The following is a 20,328-nucleotide window of genomic DNA, read 5'->3' on the forward strand; positions in this document are numbered from 1 at the left end:
TTGTCCCAGTGAAGCAACACGCAAACAATAATTGTCAGCTGAGGTGAGATACAAAAACATGCCTGATAGCAGGCTGAGCTGAGGCACGGGGCACATGTACGTGGTAGGTGAGAGTGTGTTTGCACAGCACAAGCTGTGTGCGAGGTGGAACACCAACAACAGTGCATTTACATATGTGAGTAAGAGTGTGAGTGTGTGCGTGTGTGTGTGTGTGTGTGAGAGAGAGGGAAAATAAAAATATGTGGGTGTTTGTGGGGGAGTGGGATAAATTTTACAGGCACAGATTCACTCCAGGGCGTCTGTGTCCAGGCCTGTCTAAGACATGCCAGGTCGTCAGGCGTCGGGAACGGCTCTCCGTTACAGGATCATTCAAACACTCCCTGAGGCTTAACAGAAGTTGCAGATGTAGACAAAGTAGAAAAAAACGAACAAACAAAAACAAAACAAAAACCCAACTAAAAACGATGGTCTTTTATGTTGACGGTAAAACCTGAACGTGAGCGTTTGCCCCGAGAAAGTGCTGGCACTGCACCTTTCCTCCGAACTGCCTCTGACCTGAGCGGATCCCTGTGGATGTGTGCAACTCAGACCCAAGCACTTTCACAATAGTAATGAGTAACAGCACGCGTGTGTTAAAACGCTGATTGTGTTGCTGTTTGTTTATATAACTCACGCCGCAGTCATCACCTTAAAATTCTCTCTTTTCATGTTCACCGACCAGCTACGCCACTCCTTTCGTGGTTCTGACCTTCCCCTCTTCTCATGATCCCCCTGAAGGGATTCCCTGGTCTGGCTCTACCTTCAGTGTGACGTGATGGTGTCTGGCCCTGCAAAGTTTCCGCCTTATTTATGTACTTGGACGCTATGACTAAGAGGGGAAACCGGGAAGAGGCCCAGACATCGGAGAAGAGACTCAACACAGACACAAAAACAACAACTCTGCTGACAGCAGAGGAGGAAAAGGGGAGTTTTAAAGATCATATGTGATTGTTCAAATACAGACACAGACACAGACGCAGTCGCAGATTTCTGATAGAGAATTGTATTGGTTATCTTTGAGGTGTGGGCCACAGTGAGAGCAGCTGGAGCAGCTGCAGATGCACAACCCTCCACAGAGGGAAATAACTGGCTGAAGGCTGATGATTTATGTTATTTTAAAAAGACTCGGATCATGGGCTTCTCTGAGGCTGACATGGCAATACTCTGGAGGCTGTTTGTTTAAATAAGAGCCAAAGCCATGTTTGGACCATGTGTTGGGTAAAGAACCAAAAGGAAACACACACACACACACAGCGGCGCGGCTGTGGCTGCCTGACTGAGCCAAACCAGAACTGAGAGGACCCACTCAAAGGAAATCTCAAAGTAGCTTGGCAGACGCCAAAAACACTGGGATCAAATGTGCGCAGACTTTTGGTGGGGAGGAGGAGGAATTCAAACAATATTTTATTTGCCACTTAAAGACTGTGAAGATAAAATGTCAGCTATCTCCAGTGCCTGCCTTCCTCCTCTGACACACACACACACACACACACACACATGCAGAGGAAAGATCTGGAGCCAATTGTTCTCTCATGCCACAACACTCTCACCCCCACATTCCCCTCTGTTACACTAAATGTCCTCTTGTGCTTCAGACTCTGTAGCTTTTAACTTATAACCCTGAATAGGGCAAGATCATTAAAAGCACATTCTGTGTTCATTACTATGATTACATGCTCCTGCACTGCAGAATAATGAACAGAGAGAGACGATAGGGGAAGGAGGACAGAACAAGCCATGCAGCAAAAAGAGAAGAAAAAAAAAAAGGTTGAATGGAAACATTAACATGCTGACTTCTGGTGTTCCACGTCCAGTGTGTATTGGGCTTGGTATTAAAATGTTTCAGTATTGATATTTGATGGCTATTCCGGCACGATGTCCTCTCTTGATACCAATTTTATGAGATTGATTTTAAGAAAAAAATGACATTATACGTCACAATCTATTGTTTTAGCTAACATGGTTGTTGTCTTGCAGTCAAAGCTGTCCCTGGTTGTAATTTCCTGAACATTTTGAGGCAACCAAACGCGAGCACTTCACGAGCTCTCAGTCAAACAACAATATGAGGTGGCAGGGAGAAAGTTCTACACGAATGCATTGCTCGTAAAGATGACCTTCACGTATCCAGAAACAATGTCATTCCTCTTTATTTTTCATTTATACTTTCATAATGTGACGAGCACACTCTGGCTGGTTAATCAGTTCAGACTGCTATAGAATCATAGTGGTGCAACATGGTGGTCTCCCGAAAGCAAGACCCTTGCATAAAGTACATAAAAGGCTAATTCTAAAGGCCCGGTTGCATATCGTGTCGCATATCGCGCGTAAGGGTCCTGTAGTATCTGACTTCATCATCGGGTGGTATGGAATAGGGAATAGGACGCATTCATACCAAAGAAGAAGTGAACGATACCACAGCTCCCTCGCACACGTCTGGTTGGAGCGGCTCGTCAGCTCGTGCATGGAGCTCGCGCATGCAGCTCGCGCATGCACTGTCCGCGCGCTCTTTGCGCTCGGTTCCTGCACGAGTCACGCACACTATGTGCGTAGCATACCAGTCAAAACAAAAGCCACCTCCTAAAAGTTACACACTGGACCTTTAACATCAGTGCTCCACACCTTTGACTGACTAACACCTTTTCTCACACTCTCCCTCCCTCTCTCCCTCTCTCTGTCTGCAGAGCGCGGCCTGCTGCCTGTGAGTGAGTGAGGCTGCCCACCTGAAGCTCCGGTCAGTTACCTGACTCACACCTCCCACACGCTGTTTCACATTCAATGAGTAGGATGGATGTGGGACTTGCCGAGGAGATCTCAGAGTCCATTTTCGTGAGCACGGTCATGCTCTCATGGTGTGTGAGACATGTGGCCGCCCCACAGGGTTTTTCACCTCCCTCCTTTTGTCATGAAGACCAGAGCAAAAGATTGTGTCAGAAAGGACAAAAATATATCATGTGTCCTGTTTGACTCTGAAATGACATTGACTCTGCGAGAAAGAAAAAAAATACTTTGGTGTTAGCATGGATTCCATTCCACCTCACACTGACGATTAACATTTTTTCCCAGTGACACGTTATAGAATGTGTTTCCAGATGAACGCTGGACAGATTTTCCACTACATCTCATTTGGCCTTCTCTGTGATGCGCACACTCCATCGGTACACGGTGCCACGGGCGTGGGCGCCGTCGTTCTCTCTCCAAATATCTCCTCGCATACGATTAGCATGATCTTTTTTTAATCTGCTTTGGCAGTGCTTATTTGAATCTTGTGGCTGATATACATGAAGGGCCTGCTGTTGAGGCTGGTGTTAACTTCGGTCCACCAATGAACTATGCCTTTAAAACTGTATTCATAATAAATGTTTTCTAGAAAATGTAGAAATGAATTTGTTACGAAGACAAATGTGTTTATTGTGCATCATTTCAATTTAAAGAATTACAGCTTATTCTTTGAGCCTAACATATGCAAGTAGTTATTTTACATGTATTTACTCCCTTAACCTGGCCGTCTCCATGACAATATTTATTTGTATTCTTCAAACCAAACATTTAGTTTAGATTGGGGTTCTGTCAACAGAATCTATTTGAATAAGTTCATATTTTTTTCAGAATAAAAGCTCTGAACTCATATGAAATTTCAATTATTTTTTATAAGATAAGCAAATCATTTAAGATCAGATTTGTTTCTATCATCTGCTGGGCCTGATACTGATGCTGGCGGGCCAGTTTTGGCCCAAGGGCCACCAATTGCTAACCACTATTTAGGATCACCCCAACTTCTCCAGAGTCATAGATCCAGCAGGTCTATAGTCAGTCAGTGGCCTGGTCAAGCATGAGTTTGTGTTTCTCCGTACGATGGTGTTAAGATCTCGGGCACTGCACACAGGAAGTGATTTGTTACATGTCAAGACAGACGGAGGTTTTCAGGTGAAGAACACAGTATACATTGTTTCTTTTCAAAAAGACCAACAGAATACCAATAACACCATCAGATTATGCAAAATGTACGCACTACACTGCAGCTTCAACACATCAACATCGGTTGATTCACAGAGTCGAGCAAAACACCATCAAGCCATCATGTGATGTTGACAAGGATGAAGATGATGATGATGTATATGATGATGGATCACTCTATTAATAGACGGGGCAATAGTGACCACAGTGACCACAGTCACAAAGGAGAACAACAACGCTATGGATGAGAGGCCCCATTATGTCCAAATGAAGGAGTCAGCCGTGCTGTCAAGAGGGCACTTCACAAACAAACCTCATCTGACTGAGCCGGTCTTTATCTTTCCCCTCGCCCGCCCGCCCGCTCTCCCTCCGCTATAACCTCGACTCTTTTCTGCTGAGTGGGTGTTTTGAGGAGTTTGCGAAAGTCAGGGGAAAGACTCAGGGCAAAGATGCGAGGAGGGAGCTCGGGGCTTTGACCTCTGATTGGCCTCGACGGCCTCAGCTACTCTGAGTCACAGAGATGGAGCAGCCTCGCCAGGCAAAAGGGTCCGGTTGTGGAGAGGCAGACAACAAGAAGGCTGCTAGACGGCGCTGACAAAAGGAGAGTTGTGCAGAGGTGGCGAGGCACAATGGGACGGTTTGAGGGGAGGGGGAGGAGGTGAGGAGCGCTCGGTCCCCAACATAAGCACCTTATTGTGAAAGCCTCTTTTGTTAAAAGAGAGAATCCGTAGATTGAGGAAATTAGGGGATTTTCCTGTGCGTGTAGGAACTGGTGACATGGTGTGAGCGAGGAGGGAATAGAGATGACTCTTAACCTTTTCAGCTGTGCTTTAAACTGCACTCTTGTGTACTTGTTTTTAGAAATAGGGGCACAACATGCCACAGGTTCAACCTCAACCTTCAGAAAATTAGGCCACTTAACTCATAGTAAGTGACAGATGTGGGAGACAATGGATACAAATTTCCACAGCGTGGAGAATGGTCAAAAAAAATTAACTCTCATGAGTGCTCCACCCAGTGAGATACACTGTACGTGCTTATTGACACACAAACAGAGAGAGAGAGAGAGAGAGAGTGAGAGAGTGAGAGAGTGAGAGGGAGGGAGGGAAACAGACACACACTCATGCTTTGCCTAATCTTACGGTAAACAGTTTCCTTCCATCCTCGGGCTTTGCCTTTCCCAGGAACAAAGGCAGGTAACTCTCAGTTGGTGTTGGCACTCGTCCACATGATCCCAGCTCTTCCAACCGAATCTGTTGCCAGGCGGCTTGACCTGCCCCAAAAAACATGGAAAAAAAAACCATAAGAAACACAAAATCCCAGAACAGCCAAAACAGTGGGGCAAAAAAGCAGAACTCGTTTTAAAAAAAACAACAAAAAAACAATTCTAAATCTAAACAGACTAAACAGAGATGTGACTAATCGAAACGTGACAAAGACGTCTGCAAATTTTTTTTTACAAAAGTTGATCACTGCACAGTTCAACTAAGTGATTCAAAATGTTTTGAATCATCGAATGAGGAATTTTGAAATCCTAGCGTTGTGTGTCATCGTTCAGAGCTCACACTGCCCCGCGATCCACACCACAGCCGTTAGTTGACGTGGTCATTATTAAAAAACAACATCCTATATGAATGTGCACATCTCCCTCAGTGTTCACACGTTTGTTTCCCACTGGCCGGGTAACGCGAGTGTTTTTGACTAACATTTGGCAGCATGGCACGCTGCCACCTCACGAGTGTTCCCGTAAACACTCACCACCACGCTGGACCCTCTGCTGTTGTGCTTTGCCAAAATGTCACTGGGACTGTGGTCAAACTCCACCGCAATGCTGAATAAAAACCTAAACACAAACAGAGCAGGGCTGCAGCAGGAACAGGCAGCTGCACACAGAATAGAATTTATAAGGGAGGTGGCGAAGTGGAGGCACAACACTGCCAGGAACTGTTGTTTTCCTCTGTTTATTCATATTCCCATGGATACTCACAAAAAGGCATAGAGTTAATATTGTGGCTCTGGATACCAGAGAATTACCTTGATGAAGTAATTAGGATCAGGCCTGGAGACCCTAACAGTGGTGATGTGAGCTAACTTTCCATGTCACTGCACCAGGACGGTTCACAATTGTAATCTGTGTGCGACTGTTTTAAAAGATGTTGAGCACGTTATGTCCCGACAACATTTTCCCCTCTAGGCCTGAACATGATAGCAGGGTCTGTTTGAGCAAATATCTCTGAATATGCTTTTTACAGCGAGTACATGTTGTTACAGGGTAAGTGCGACTGTTGACTGCCAACGGGAAATCATGTTGAAAGCTCGTTCCGGCCCGCCCCCCCTACCCCTCCCTTCTCGAGCACAGGTTGGATACACTGAGTCTGGTTAAGTCAAGGTTAAATCAACATTGGGGCAGCACTTGTTTTGAACTATTTAAAGATAATGGTGTTAGTGTTTACTCTTTGTTCTATTTACATTCCATACTGTAAATCCATCACTCAGCTTTATTTATTTATCCATTTATTTATTTATATATACATACACCGGCCACTTTAATAGGTACACCTGTTTCACTGCTTGTGGACACAGATATCGATCAGCCAATAACATGGCAGCAGTTCAGTGTATTTAAGCATGTTGAAGTTCAAACTGTGCATCAGGATGAGGCAGAAAGGTGATTTAAATGACTATAAAAGTAGTTTGGTTGTTGACGGACTTGTCTAAAAATGCTGATCTACTTGGATTTTCATGAACAACCATCTTTAGAGCTTACAGAGACTGCAGAGACAGTGACTGCAACTGCAACCGCTTCTTACAACCAAGCTAAACTGAAGAATCTCTGAGTGTAAAACACATCCACCCTTGAAGCAGATGGACTCCAGCAGCAGAAGAGTACACCTGATGCCGCTCCTGCCACTTTATTCCGTATCCTGTGCACCTAATCAAGTGGCTGGTAAGTGCATATCTACTGAATATATATATGTGTGTGTATATATATATATATATATGTATATATACATACATATATATGGTGGTATACCACCATGTTGTCCAGTTTTATGCAGCTAAAGAAAGCACTCAAAGACTCGATACACTGCCCGCCTTGTTTTTCAAGTTCAACATGTTTCTTTTCTATCCTCAAACAAAAAAATCCCATCAAAATCAAACAATTTCCTCATTGAGCCATAACCCACATCCCCAGGAAATGTTTTGTGTTTTGAATTATGCAGTTCATGATGGGGAAAACTCAACCTCCTCTGCAAAGGTAATAATAATAATATAATAACTGACATTTCAAATCCATGTATTGTTGAGATACAGTGGATGGTTCTGATAAAGGGAAAGGTCCGATTGAACCTCTGATCTGCCAATTTTAATAAACATGAATTTGCTGCAGTGATCTTGTTAAGTTAGTCACGCGAATATGAAAGTTGGTTTTGATGCATGTTGTGGAATAAGAGGCTGCTGATCATGAACATACTCAAATATATAGGAGACGTCCACCTCTCCACCACTGATGCAGGTGCACTACTCAGGAATCGCACACTTAGAGATTTAACCTCGTCGTTATTTGCAAAGCAGAACCGTATGTCAGGATCAAAAGAACTCATCACTGAACACAAATCTCCCGGTTTGAGTTAATTAACTGGGTTTGGTTCTTGTTGGACAAAGTTTGCTCTCTATTGGCCATTTGTGATCGAGGCTCATGCCCGACATCAGTAGCACCTCACAAACCTGTCAGGAAAGTGTGGATTTGTCCTGTAACTGAACACAGACATCACTTTATGCTCTACAGCTTATCATATATATATATTGACATACACTGCATAAATAAATCACATTATATTATATTGACTGAGCTCATTTGATACAATCTTTTTTGTGTTTCATAAGTAGTGCGGCCTTTTATATTGTTTGCATTGTGTCTGCAGTGACTTGTTGACATTTCCATTATATGTAATTATGATACTCTTAATATAAAGATTCAGTACATTTACAGTAGTAGAGGGATCTCAGTGGGATACGTCTATCTGTTGCCAATTAGATATACCAAGCAATGTTTATGTTTTCAGCGACTGAGACACATCATTTGCATACTCAGTTCTGTTGCCTATTAACTGTAATTATGTGCTTAGTGAATGTCACTTTTCAAACCCCTGGAGGGCAATTCTACCACACATTACCTCAAAAATTATGAATTGCAATATGTTTCAATACAGACAGACAGACAGATAGATAGATCGACAGACAGAGAGATATACAGCTACAGACAGATACAAAAGACAGACAGACAGAGTTATATACAGATACAGAAAAATAGATAACAAACACTATCACATAGTTGTTTTTCAATTATGTGATCCTCACATAACATTTATATGCTCAAATGCTCAAGCCTGTCTTGATTTTTCACCGCAGCCCTTATTGACATGAAAAACAAGTGTTACCAGTGACATCAATTATGGTCCAGTGCAAGAAGTTTTTTCCCCTCATCATTTTACCATTTCCTGGATGTATTATCACTGCACTGCTAAAACAACCATTCATGAATATTCTACAGTGCTGTTCTGGGACAGGTTGTTGGTGATCAGTGAGCACAGATGGATGTAACTCAGACGTCTGTGCTCGCGTCTTCCTGCTGAGGCACACAGTCCCAATAACTGAGCAGCACATGGATTGGGTTCAGACAGGAGCTGGAATGCCGCTGGAATGAGACCTCTCGATGGGCGTGTCTTCCCGGTTCTCCCAGAGAGGAACTGCTACGTCACGCTGTTGCCCATATAAGGCCTCCGGACTTCCTCAACAGCCTGGATCACAATAAACACTGCAGTAGCAACGGAGATTTACGGCACATGGAGAGTCTCCTCCTGTCTATAATACGTGACAATGTAACGAGGCTGATATCAGGTTCTAGATGTGCTGACACGTCATATTTTTGATCCACATACGCTTTTATTACAAAGTAAAAACACATGAACAGCTGATGACAGAGATCTTATTCGATCCATCACAGCCACGTCACGTCATCGCTTCTCCAACAACTACTTTTTCAACCCCCCCGGTCTTTAATAATCATTTAACCAACCCAGAAAGTTGTGCGTAAAACCGTGCGTTCTTCTATTTCTGTGCCTGCTCTCCTCGCCGCGCTCTCTCTCTCGTGCCTACAGGCTTTGCTTACGGTACTGTCTTCCCGGCATTTACGTCACTCGACGACGTGCTCTGTGGGCGTGGAGGAGCGAGCCTCTCGGCCAATCACGACCCCGCTTTTGCCTGTCTTGTGCGGTGCGTTGATAAAAAGCCTCGCAGTGACAGTCCTGAACACACCTCACCAAACTCCAGGACGCAACACACTAAACACTAGGACTAAAGAGTTTCAAGTTATCCCTCACTGAGCTGCGGAGACAAACGACTGGAAAAGACTCAAACTCGCTGACACCGAACTGAAGACAGCTCCTGCCTTAACTTGGACTTTCACTCTTTCTTTTTTGGAGTGATTTTTAATTCCTGGACACTGTTGAGAGAGAACGAGAGACGACGAGAGGCTGAATTGATGCACGCTCTGTGCTGACACTGACATTTGTTGATTATCCAGAGTGACAATAGACAGCTGGTAAGCTTCCCATCACTTTTCCCCTACGACTTTATGTCTACAAAGATGGAACAGCCTTTTTATCATGACGACTCTTTTCTGTCACCTTACGGCCACTCAGATGCAGCAATGCACGACTACAAACTGCTAAAGCAGAGTATGAATTTGAACTTGACAGAGCCTTATCGCAACCTGAAATCTCAGCTGAGAGCCGAGGTAGACGCGTACCAAGCAGGGCAGCAGGACGTGGGGTCCCTGAAGCTCGCGTCCCCAGAGCTAGAGAGGCTCATCATCCAGAACAGTAACGGGGTGATCACCACTCCCACGCCCGGCCAATACTTCTACAGCCGCGGCATTACCGAAGAGCAGGAGGGCTTCGCTGAAGGCTTTGTGAAAGCGCTGGACGAGCTGCACAAGATGAACCAAATGGCACCTCCAAATGTGTCCCTCGGAGCCGGCGGGGTTACCACCTGCTCAGCGGCGGCCTCTAGTGTCTTTGGCTCCACGCTGCAGCCGGAGCCTCCCATCTACACGACACTGAACGCTTACTGCCCGAACACAAGCCTCTCTTCCGCATCCAGCTACCCAACAGCAACCATCAGCTACATGCCACCTCACCAGCAGAGCCACCCGCAGTCGTCGCACGGCGCGCACCCCTTCCAGCACACTCTGCCCGGTTCCGGGCTCCACCCGCAGCGGCTCCTCGCTCTCAAGGAGGAGCCGCAGACCGTGCCTGACCTGCTGAGCAGCGACGGCTCGCCTCCGATGTCTCCCATCGACTTGGAGACGCAGGAGAAGATCAAGGCGGAGCGCAAGAGGCTGAGGAACCGATTGGCGGCCACCAAGTGCCGGCGACGCAAGCTGGAGCGCATCGCCCGGCTGGAGGACAAGGTGAAAGTTTTGAAGAACGACAACGCGGGGCTCTCCAACACCGCGTCGGTGCTGCGGGATCAGGTCGCCCAGCTCAAGCAGAAGGTCCTGACGCACGTGAGCAGCGGCTGTCAGCTGATGCTCACAAGCAAGATGGAGGCGTTTTGAACCACAAGACTTTTGACTGACTGAAAAGTAATAACACTGGAGTCATGTTCTGCATTCGCAGCACTGGAATAGTGGTTGATGTGTTGTCAGCGCTGGCTGCAACACAGGGACGAGGGGAGAGAGAGGGCAAGTGTAGACAACTCTGTAGGCTGTTTAGGGTGAAAGACCTGAGTGACATGGTACTTCCGGATGCTGGACACCGTTCAAGGGACCATTCAAGCCTAGAAAGCAGGGCAGCATCCAGACTGAGCAGATACTGACTGAGCAACACAGTGGGCACTGAGGCCCATGAGCTGGGTTTACTAATGGTAGAAAATGGGAATGATAACTTTGTACTTTTGCATCTGATAATATCATGCAACGCTGCATTTATTCCTTGTGTAAATTATTGTGTTTTGTCCGGTTGATCCGGATAAAGTTAAGATGTCCAATGTTTACACTGTCTTTTTTTTTTTATTTGTCCTGTGTATTTAAGTAAAGTGTCATCAAAATGAGATGGAAAATATGATCTCGAGTGTTTGTTTACAACCACACACACACACACAAACACAGTTTATCTAAACACACATGAATATATACTTATGTGTATTTTGTGATGTTATATACTGTATGTACAACAGTTATACATATATGTAAGAAAGAACACACATAAACGTGTACTTTTACATATGTATATAATAATCATATAATAATATAAATATATATATATATATATATATATATATATATATATATATATATATATATATATATATATATGTAGAGAGAGAGAGAAATGTGTGTAAACAAAGAACACACATAAATAAACAGTAGGGATGAAAGCTGTTCCAGTGTTACCGTAACCATAACAAAGTTATTGTGGCTCTCACTGAGAAGCCCAACCCTATCTGGCTTCCGTGTTTGTACGCAAGTCGCGTCACCGGCGTAAGGCCGTTCCTAATTACGCACGAGGCTTTCCACATATGGGCATGTCGGGGAATACTTAACCAAAGGGGAGGATTTCTGGGAACCCCCGCCCAGGAAACACAAGCTGGTTTCATCTCAGTCCCTCTCTCTCTGGTGCGTTGATAAAAACGTATGTGAGCTTCAGAGAGTGGCGGAATTTCCTTTTGCTCTATTGTCAACAAAGCGTAATGGGGTTATCAGTGTAGACAAACAAAACGTTGGTCAGACGTTCTGGAGGGCAACAAGAAGTACATTTTACACTCTAATTTCCCAGTTAGGATTATCTATCTATCTATCTATCTATCTATCTATCTATCTATCTATCTATCTATCCATCTATCCATCTATCCATCTACACTTAATATCATGAAACACTTGCAACATTTGGATTCTGGGTATAAATCAATCATTATAGATGCAAAAATCACATCCTCTTCCATTCGTCACAGTCATTGAGACATATTTAAGGTGTGGGTATATAATCAAAAGAGAATTTCACACTCAGGGGAAGTGACAGCGACTTCAGGAATGTCGGGGGCGTCTCAAGATGCCACACCGGCTTGGCAGAGCGCTGGGCGTGAGTGGGCGTCCCAGAACGCGCATGCAGAAGCATCTGTGTGGATGGACGGAGATGTGCGCGCTGCCAAGGACAACATTCTGTTGGGACGCATCACTGTCCAAATATGTGCGGCACCAGGGGCTGAGAGTATGGATGTAGAGGGGGAAAGTCCCGGCGTTAAACCACGTGGATGAGTCATTAAGAATTATTCCCGCTATTATCCAGGGGCCAGGGGCCCCAGACGCGCTAAAAGCAACGGTAATAGAAGGCGTTGTAAAGAGTCATTAGTCAGTATAGCCACATATACAGATTTGTAAGGGCGATCTGGAGCTTCCCTGGAAACTAGAGTGGTTCGTAAATACGAGTTTGTGCTATTGCGACCATTGACCAAGAAATACATTGCGCACTGACTGGTCTCAGGAAAATCGAAGGGGTTTTCTGTCCTTTAGAAACAGCCTCTGACGTAGAAGTAAACAAGACGCTAAAAAAAAAATCTACCTCACAGTGAAACCACTTCAAAAGAGTGTGTGAATGAAGGCTGCGGTCTGAGCGCAGTCTCACCTCAAACTGTTTTGGAGAGGAAGATGTAAGCTCTTGTCGTTTTAAATAATGATCAATTTCCATCAATAACAACTCCCCTATTTTTTGCCACGAACATGGAAACAAAACCGAGTGCACCCACGCGACCTCTCCCTTTCTGCGACTTTTTATCAAGAAACCTTTATTTCAGGGGATGTACATTTTTGAACTCATGCTCTGTTTTTGCTTTGTTCAACAGTTTCAAAAAAAGAACCTTACAGATAAGAATCAGGGCCTGACACTGTATCACAAACATCACAGACAAAAACGCTCCCTTCTGCACTTTAATTAGAGGAACACATTTTTAAAATATCACCATTATCTCCACGTGCGCACAGCACGCAAGCCTACATATTCTAATGCGCACAGACTCTACAAAGAAGCCATACCGGCTTCACACGCCTCGGTCCACAGCCCACACTGAGTGTCTGTGGGAACATCTGTGATGTGAACAGTGACGTCTGAAGAGCTCTGGGTGGGTTTGTTTTTCCTCTCTCCACGAGCCCCCTTTCCCTCCCACAGACACGCGCATAGAGGCCTGTGTCGGCTCTGTCACTCACTCTCTCCCTCTCTTCTCGTGGACCATGAATATTCCTCCCACCTCTCTCTGCCATCTGAGCTTCACACACACACACACACACGCACACAGACGCAGGAGCTGGACCGCAGGTAGTTTTAAACCAGTGATGGAGAGCTGATGTGGGTGTTTCTTTGTCATAGTTTGGGGGAAAGTTTGCTGGAACCATGAAAACGACTTTATTTCTTATATTGTGTTGTGGAATATTGTGCAAAGCATCACCGTTAGGGCACATTTATCAATTTCTTGGAGTATTTCGCTTTCTTTTGCCTGTTGTGTGAACTTTGTTTGAGGGGACATTCTTGATAAGACAACTGTGTCCTCCATTTGGTTCGGATCAGTTATATGATGGGATGCCTGTATCATCCTAATAATACTGAAAGACACAATCTATATTATTGTGAGAACCTTCCAACACTTAAATGTGTTCAGGAGTCCTGTTCTATCCAGCTGGGCATTAAGACTTTTCTTATATTAATCACAAATACATTTGTAAAGACAATTTGACATTTTTAGGAATCTTCATTTTTCTCACCACAAGTGGTCACAACAATGTTTATATTTCTGATGACGATAATACATTTTCTCACTTATCGGACTTGACAATTAAAGTGAATCATTCATCATCCCATTAATTCAACACAGTCACACACACACTCACCACCTGCTCCCATCACTGTGCTGCCATCAGTACACTGACTGAATCAGAAACGACAAAGCGGTGACAAACCAAACTTATTATAAACTTATTATAATAAAGTAAACCTGTTTTACAGCATTTTAAATCTTTTAAATTAAAAAATTCACACTTATTCAGGTTCAGTAACACAACAGCAGAGGATCAGAGAGCAGCAGGAGCCAGAACAACAATCTGCAAGGATTCCTGTAGGTGTGCATCGCCATCTAGTGGACTACAACTAGAAAGTAAACGATATGAACTATTTCAGATTATAAGTAAAATATATTTACTATTTGTTGTCTTATAACATCACATCCTCCTAGTGTGTCATGGACCCCCATTTGAGAACCACTGGTGTAGAAGACATTTCACAATTTGATGATCAGTGTTTATTTGGTTATTGTTTGCGCTTATTGTTACATAGTCTGGGCTCCAGGGGGCGCTATAAACACCAGGTCAACCAGTGTCAGGATAAAGGTAGTAGGTGTGTTAATGACAGTATCAAAGTGGGCCATGCTTTTTTCTACAGAGCAAGAAAGAGACACAGCGAGAACAATAAATATTTGCTTATGAACAGCAAATAAACCTAAGACTGAATCTCACCTGAATGTGTCCGATGTACTTTGTTTTGGACACTTTATCATCACATTATAATGATGATCAATTGTAAAATCTGCAAATAAAACAAATATTATCTGTTGACACATTATTATTATTGTTGTGTGATTGTTTAAAACAGAGTTACTTGTTTTACTTAACGGCTGGTATGTAACGTAAAGGAGCCGCCTTACAAAATTAAGTTTTGTCACAAAAACCTACAATATAAAAGTTATCAATCTAACTACAATCATTTTTAATTAAAGATCCTGGGATCCCAGGACTTGCTTTAATCATAAAACAGTGCAATAGGAGTTTACTTTTAGTCCATTGCTTACAATCAAGTTTCAGTCTTGGCAGTCCAAGGGAAACATTTTAATTTTTTTAAGTCAAAATTATTGATAGAATATGGAATAACAACACAGACTACACAAAATTGAGGCGTAAAAAACTTGCCTCAGAAAACCTGCCTTCCTCTTCCTGTCTACTTCCTGGATGGGCGTAACCCTGAAATCTTGACACTTCATGGCCTCATGTGCAACAGCATGGTCAAACCTGTGGTAGAGTTTGAGATGTGCATTTGTTGTGTAAGTTCCCTTATTTTGTTTACACTGCATATTAAGTAATTGAGGTGTTATTTGGTGTGTCAGATTTCTGTGATTCTTAAACATTATACACATTTACAATTATTAAGTTCAGATAAACCAGCTGAAATTAACGTTTGCAGTGAAACTCTTGTTCATGCACTGAGTTGAAATAATCTTTTAAGTCAGCTTTGAATATTTTGACCAGGGTGGGGTCAGGGAAGTATATTTTCCTCTCCTAATGATTTACAGAAATGTAAAGAGAAAACCAAAAATGTTATCATAAGAATTATTTGTTATTAAGTTGTTTGAGTGCATGTTACTAATTCCTCCAGTGGGTGGTGCTATCTGGCAGAATACTATGGTCTGCTCACTGGAGAAACCATCATGCCCTCTCATTAACAGCAGCACCTTTTTCCAGCAGTTACTAGTTACACCTGAAAATGACCACTCTTTGGTCTAATGCACCTTTACACTTAGAGTTTTCCTGTCACACACATAATGGACAGAGCCTGAGGGCCAGGTCTGCTCAGTTTTCATCACTGCACAATCGTTTCCACCAATTTCACCAAAAACTACAGCTTAGTAACTCCCTGACATGTCTAACCAAATGTAAAATGACGTTCAAGGTCAAGGTCAGATTTATTTATATAGTACATTTACTATATAAGTACTGTTGCCCCAACGTGTTTTGCATGCTTAAAAGAAGATAAAAGGACGCAATACAATACAGTAAGTAAAATGAGTAAAACCACAGCAATAGAAGCAACACACAACAACAGAGGAAGAACTGCACCCATTATCAAATTAATAATAAAACTATAAAAAAAAAAGCTAAACTAAAAGCCAATGCAAATAAATAGAAAAGACTTAAAACTGTCCAGGGTCTGGGCAGCCTGAATATAGTCAGACAAACTGCATGAAGGGGCAACAACTCAGTTGGATAGGGTAGTGCATTATTTTGCAAAGATTTCAAAACAAACAAAAACATTTTTTGTAGGTGACAGGAAGACAGTGTGGTGAAGCTAGAATAGGGGTGATCACGTGGTCTCTTTCTCATCAGCAGACATTCAACCTGCCTCATGTTGATCATTTCTATATAGCCTCTATAGCACAGTGTTATATTGTCCACACTGTATTCTTCACCGATGGACTGAATTATCCCTATAAGATTGTTTCCACTTTGGTGTGACAGTAATCCACAGATATAATCAAAATGTCACCAAGAAGCATCATAGTAATGTGTGTGGCTGTGTGCGTGTGTGTGCGTGTGTGCAAAATGACACTAATTTGCGACCCTCTGCACGGCTTTGGCATTTTTTTTTTTGTGATGAGTACTTTCAAAGAGAACACGTAAGCCTGTAATCATCATCAAGAACCAGCTGATAACAAAAATAGCTGCACTACACTCACACACTCCTTTGAACAGAAAAAGGAGATGTGTAGCATTCTCACCATGATGTACAGCTCGTGTTTGCTGCGTTTCCGCCTGCAGAGGGCACACACTGCCCCTCCGAGAAACACAACTCCATCTATTAGTCATTTTTAATTAGGTCATTTTAGAGAGATATACGCCACATTGTGTTCTGTATCCTGGCTAATTTGCACATTATTTGTGTGTCTTTAGGCAGGGTCTGCTTGCTGGATTCAAATGATGAGTCTTGCTGTCAGTTCATTTGCTGCAACCCTGACTAATGTCAGGAACTTCAATCGTCCCAAAATCCCAAAAGGCACTTGTTTTAAATTTGGCTCATGTACTAAAACCTGACTGTGTTAAAATAAACCACCCTGACCCTGTATTTAACTCTAAGAACATTTGAATTTCTCTCTGACAGGGGGGGTGAGACTGAGTGACGGCTGTCAACCAGCAGGGTAAACACACATGTCGATGTGGATCAGGAATTTGGAGGCTGACATGGGTGAGAAAACCCTCCACGGGCACTGCCTGCTCCCATACTCAGAGGTGCAGGCCATGCTTTCAGATATGATTTGATGAGTTTTGAGCATTAAGATAATCCTTCTTATGGAAAAACAATGTCTAAATAGTAAGAAATGACACATGGATGGTTATATTTCATTCCTGTAGCAGAAGTATGTATCATACCAGTTCAACAGTAGAAAGAACAGAGGACCCGAAGCTATATCTGAAGTACAGTGTGCCCATTTCCAGAACTTTGAGGTTTCTGATTCATAGTGCAGACATTCATACACAGCTCTGCTCAGAAGGAGGGCTGGTATTTGAAAGATGCCTTGAACATCAGCAGTTTTGAACAAGTAGATTATAATTTGGCACAGGCTTTTCTCTGTGAATATTATTATTATTCCAGTCAACACACAGGAGTAGCAGGTCAACTAATCAACTCACCAGAACTCTATACAGAAAAAGTATATTAAGGATGGAAATTGGTATCGATCCGATACAGGTCAAAATCACTGGATTGGATATCGTAGAGATAAACATGTAAACTATCCAAAAATCCTATATGTCGCATGCTTCACTATGCACAGCCTGCAAAAATGTAAACAAAAATCAGAAAAAGCATTTTAGTCTAGTCATGTTTGGGCTGTTTATTTTTTCTTTTTGGGGAGAACAATATTTGTTACACAGTTGGTTACACAATGTGTTGTCAACAGCTTCATGCGCTCATAAATGGTCTACAGTGACCACATGTGACCAGCCATGGAAAAACCAGGAACAAGTAGGCTGAGGGACATTACATTTTACATTACATGTCCTTTAGCAGACGCTTTTATCCAAAGCGACTTACAATGGAATTGAGTACAATCAGCCAGGGGTGGAGTCAAACTTGCGACCATGATGTCTTTCACACACAGGGTACCAGTCTTAACCACTGAGCCACTCCACCCAAAGGTGTGGCCATTTGAATGGAGGCACTCTTCAAACTGCTTCAGGGAGAATTTTTAGCCTAAAAGATTTACACCTCCTGAGAGTCAAGAGACAGGACCATCACCTTTACATAGCCCAACCCCCTCTTGGTTTAGCTGTCAGTGAAACCAAACCTCTCTGTATGTGCTACTTCTCATCACAAACTGGAGCACAGATTCTATTTTGTGAGCTACACTGCTACACAGAACAATACATACAAAACTGTACATAATACCCTCTTAACATTTAAAATGAAAGAACGTGAAAAATATATAGGAAGGGGAGTGGCTTATTCTCTTATCATTTCTTGTCCTTACAGTAGAGTAGTCATATTTACATCATCTGTTTTTGTTGCATCGTTGCATAGTCCATTTTAGTCCGGAGGCTACTTTTAGTTGTAATATTAAATTTTTTAGATTTTATCCTGGCCATGCATACACTAATCGTTACATTTGTCTGTTTCAAAGATGTCAGTCACCTACCCCCGTGCTGAAGGCCTCAAAATCTGCCACCAACGCCTACAACACACAATCATAATCCCCGCCACCACACCACTCACCTACCCCCGCCCTTCCAAACAAAATCTCACTCAGTTGAGAGCCCTGATAAACAATCTTAGTAGTTCGAACAACGTTTATCAATAACAGGTCTAGGGACCCCAAGGGTTCTATGAAGAGGTCTCAGAGGGTTCCCAGAAAAAAATAAAATGAAATATGAATATATTATATATTTCATAAAAATTAAAACAAGAAAGGTAATATAATTAAGAGTTAGAAGGATCAAATATAGATATATATTTCTAATATCAAATGAAATACATTTAAGTGGCTCAGTGTTGGTGTGGATGGTTCAGCTGAATGATGAAGTGCTCAAAGAGTTGCTAAACATTAGCATCATAATCAATACTTTGAACACAAATCTGTCATTGGTTCGTTATTCATATTAATAGCACATGCTCACGTTCCAACTTATAATACGATCATTTGATCGAACACAAGTTTCGATGTGCGTAACATTTGCTTTTTAAAACAATATTGAGCTAGCTAACAATAATGTAGCCACATAACCTTCTGAAACGCACAGTGGATTATTAAAAGATAGCGTCTAGCATGAAAAACATTTTTCAATCCCTTCGAATGAACACTAACGTAACATAGATTAACGACGTTAATGACAACTCACCCCATAAGAAGATAAAAAGTTAGTGAGAGGTTCGGGGTGCTTTCTTTTGCTGGCGTCATGACGTCATCTCAGAAGTAACTACTGCGTCTGTTCGCCTCAAGGTGTCCAGTTATTCCCATGTCCTATCACTCTCTTTCGGTCGCTATAATCCATCCGTTTGTGTATAAACTCTGGAGAAAGTCCGCTAGCTTAAATGCTAACTCGTTAGCATAGCGTCCGCTAGTTTAAATTCTAATTCGTTAGCATAGCGTCCGCTAGCTTAAATGCTAAAGCGCTAGCATAGCAGAAGTGAGATCTGCTTTGGCATGAGCAGAAGCCTCTGTCTTCGTTGAGAAGTACAGCCAAAGATTTGCGCCGTAACAGTCACATTTAGTTACTCTGCAATGTGTTTCTTCCTTGTCCAACTTCATTTAACGGTGAAAACACACGCAGCTTCTGGAAGCAGTAGTCACAGTGAGGAGCCTCACTGCTGCATATTAAGTAGCCATGTGTTTCCTCTGTGACGAGCAGCTGATTGGTCGAACAAAACAAACTCACACTGTGATTTCAAGCATGTAATGACTTGTTCAAAAACGAAAACATGGTGTGATGGAGGTTACCTCAGAAGTTTATACTTATTTTTTTTAAAACTTTATTTAGACAAATAAACTTACAACAGTAATTACCATTCAAACAATAAAAAATAAAAACCTTTATTGTAAAATTATGACATGTCAGTAACATTTTTCAAGATGTTGAAGGTTCTGTATAGCTTAAAATTGTAATAAAATATTATTTATTGTAATTAAATGCTTTTAAATGTTGCAGGCCAGGCATCATGAGTGCTGTACGCTATGGCTTATATTTACTATTGTATATGAATTGGTTGATGTTTTGCTTTAAACAGCAAAAGTTCCTTCTTTCTTCCTTCATATACAGGCCTAGCTAGTTTCTATTTTCGTCTTTGTTTTTTCTTCTTCTTTGAGTTTTCTTTGAGTCTGAGTCTGCTTGTTTGCTTTTTTGTCATTAGCATTATGCAAGGTCGTGTACACAATGCCATGATTTGACATGAACCCATTAAATATTGCGTAAAAAAAGAGCCTATTCCTTAACATAACAAGATTTGGTAGATGTTCTTAAGTAGA

At 42.5% G+C, this 20,328-nt stretch overlaps 1 protein-coding gene and 1 long non-coding RNA gene across 4 annotated transcripts in view; one reads left to right on the forward strand and one right to left on the reverse strand.

The window, feature by feature from the left end:
- Positions 1-19,660, reverse strand: part of LOC122785114 — a 42,724-nt gene extending 23,064 nt beyond the window's left edge. For both annotated transcript variants that reach the window (XR_006362249.1, XR_006362248.1), the window contains exons 1-2: positions 19,205-19,660; positions 5,136-5,266 (exon numbers count right to left, since the gene is read on the reverse strand). This is a non-coding gene — a long non-coding RNA (uncharacterized LOC122785114). The remainder of the gene's footprint in view (positions 1-5,135; positions 5,267-19,204) is intronic.
- LOC122785113 (transcription factor jun-B-like) lies at positions 9,285-11,109 on the forward strand. Of its 2 annotated transcripts, XM_044050750.1 has the most exons (2): positions 9,285-10,267; positions 10,298-11,109. In XM_044050750.1, exons 1-2 carry the CDS (start codon positions 9,632-9,634, stop codon positions 10,613-10,615), a joined length of 954 nt encoding a protein of 317 aa, XP_043906685.1. In that variant the 5' UTR covers positions 9,285-9,631; the 3' UTR covers positions 10,616-11,109. The 2 variants fall into 2 exon arrangements, with proteins under 2 accessions (XP_043906685.1, XP_043906684.1); XM_044050749.1 differs by having other exon boundaries at positions 9,285-11,109.
- Positions 19,661-20,328: the final 668 nt, after the last annotated feature.

The sequence above is a fragment of the Solea senegalensis genome, linkage group LG19 (genome assembly GCF_019176455.1).
Source record: "Solea senegalensis isolate Sse05_10M linkage group LG19, IFAPA_SoseM_1, whole genome shotgun sequence".
Classification (NCBI taxonomy): Eukaryota; Metazoa; Chordata; class Actinopteri; order Pleuronectiformes; family Soleidae; genus Solea; species Solea senegalensis.